The sequence below is a fragment of the Cariama cristata genome, unplaced genomic scaffold (assembly GCF_000690535.1).
Source record: "Cariama cristata isolate BGI_N322 unplaced genomic scaffold, ASM69053v1 scaffold23146, whole genome shotgun sequence".
Taxonomy (NCBI): domain Eukaryota; kingdom Metazoa; phylum Chordata; class Aves; order Cariamiformes; family Cariamidae; genus Cariama; species Cariama cristata.
The window spans coordinates 17,333-18,525 of record NW_009621902.1 but is presented as its reverse complement, the minus strand read 5'-3'; the positions used below and the strand labels follow the sequence as shown (position 1 = coordinate 18,525).

The 1,193-nt window shown below is 59.5% G+C and overlaps 1 protein-coding gene across 1 annotated transcript in view; it reads right to left on the bottom strand.

Moving 5' to 3' along the window:
- Nucleotides 1-903: 903 nt before the first annotated feature.
- Nucleotides 904-1,193, bottom strand: part of LOC104163232 (parathyroid hormone/parathyroid hormone-related peptide receptor-like) — a 6,973-nt gene continuing 6,683 nt past the window's right edge. Inside the window, exon 14 of the mRNA XM_009702158.1 lies at nucleotides 904-1,063. Coding sequence (XP_009700460.1) covers nucleotides 904-1,063 — 160 coding nt within the window. The remainder of the gene's footprint in view (nucleotides 1,064-1,193) is intronic.

Genomic DNA, 1,193 nt, shown 5'->3' with positions numbered 1-1,193 from the left:
TTGCCCCCGACGGCGCCGAGCGAGGCCAGAGCTGCCCGGCCGTGAGCGTGGCTGCGTTTCCAGCCCTTTCCATCCTCTCCTGCCCTCCAGCAACCCCTTGCCGTGCGTAACGCCGTTGAGTCCGTAAGGGAGTTCAAGGATGGAAACAGGCCGTACAGACTCTCTCTTTATTCGCTTTTTAGCCTGCAAAAAAGTTGACAAGGCCAAGACTCTTGCATGCAGCAGCCTGTGCATTTACGAACAACCGCGCTGTAAAGCGTGGGGGACCCAGGCATTTTGCTGCGCCCTTCGTGTGCCGTACAGCTCGGCCTGCCGCCCTGAACCCGTCCCACCCCAGTGCCCCACGCTCCCCGTTTGTGGCCGAGCGTTGCGTGCCGGGCTTCACCGTTATCTGTGAGCTGCACAAGGATGCAAGGAAGGGCAGGGTGAGGGGCAGAACAGCTCTGCGGGCACTCTGCACCCTGCCAGCCCCGGGCTGTACGACGCAGGAATTGGTGCTAAATAGAGGGAGTCGGAGTTCAGGACTATGGGCTCGTTGAATCGGCTTTATACACGCTGGAGCTGAAGTCGCCTTCCAGACTGTTGAGGTAAGATTGAGCACGGAGGATTGTTTCCTGGTGATGATTCAAGGTTTTGCATGCACAAACATCACTTACATCGATCGCTTGTACGTGGAAGGAGATGAGGTTGTGAACGGGCTGCTCGGTTTTAGGCCAGGTAGGTAAAAGGAGTGAGAGCACACGGTCCCTTTGCACGCTGGCTGGGTGGGAAAGGGAACTGGGGTGTTCCAGCTGCTGTCCCCTACCCCGGCTCTCTGCAAGCATAAAAGGAGCCCAAAGCGTGAGGACCAGCATCTTTCCAGGCACAGCTGGATGTCCAGATGGGGAAAATACACCCTTCGCTTCAGAGCATCGTCTCCAGCTCTTTGTTTAGGTTGGGGTGACGCTGATTCAGGTCAGTTAAGTCCACTATGTTTTCCCCACAGGCTTTCTGGCTCATCTCCTGGGTCGGACAGGGCAAAAAGTTATCCGAGCCAAAGGAGCCGGGGACGTAGCCCGGCAGGCTGGGACGGGCAGGGAGCAGGAGCCCTCGCTGCTGTGTGCTCCCTGCCCCTCGCCCGGCGAGGCTCGTGCTGAAGGTCGTGGTGGCGTGGGCGGCCAGCCCGCCGTAGACGCAGCCCCCCCGCGCGCTGG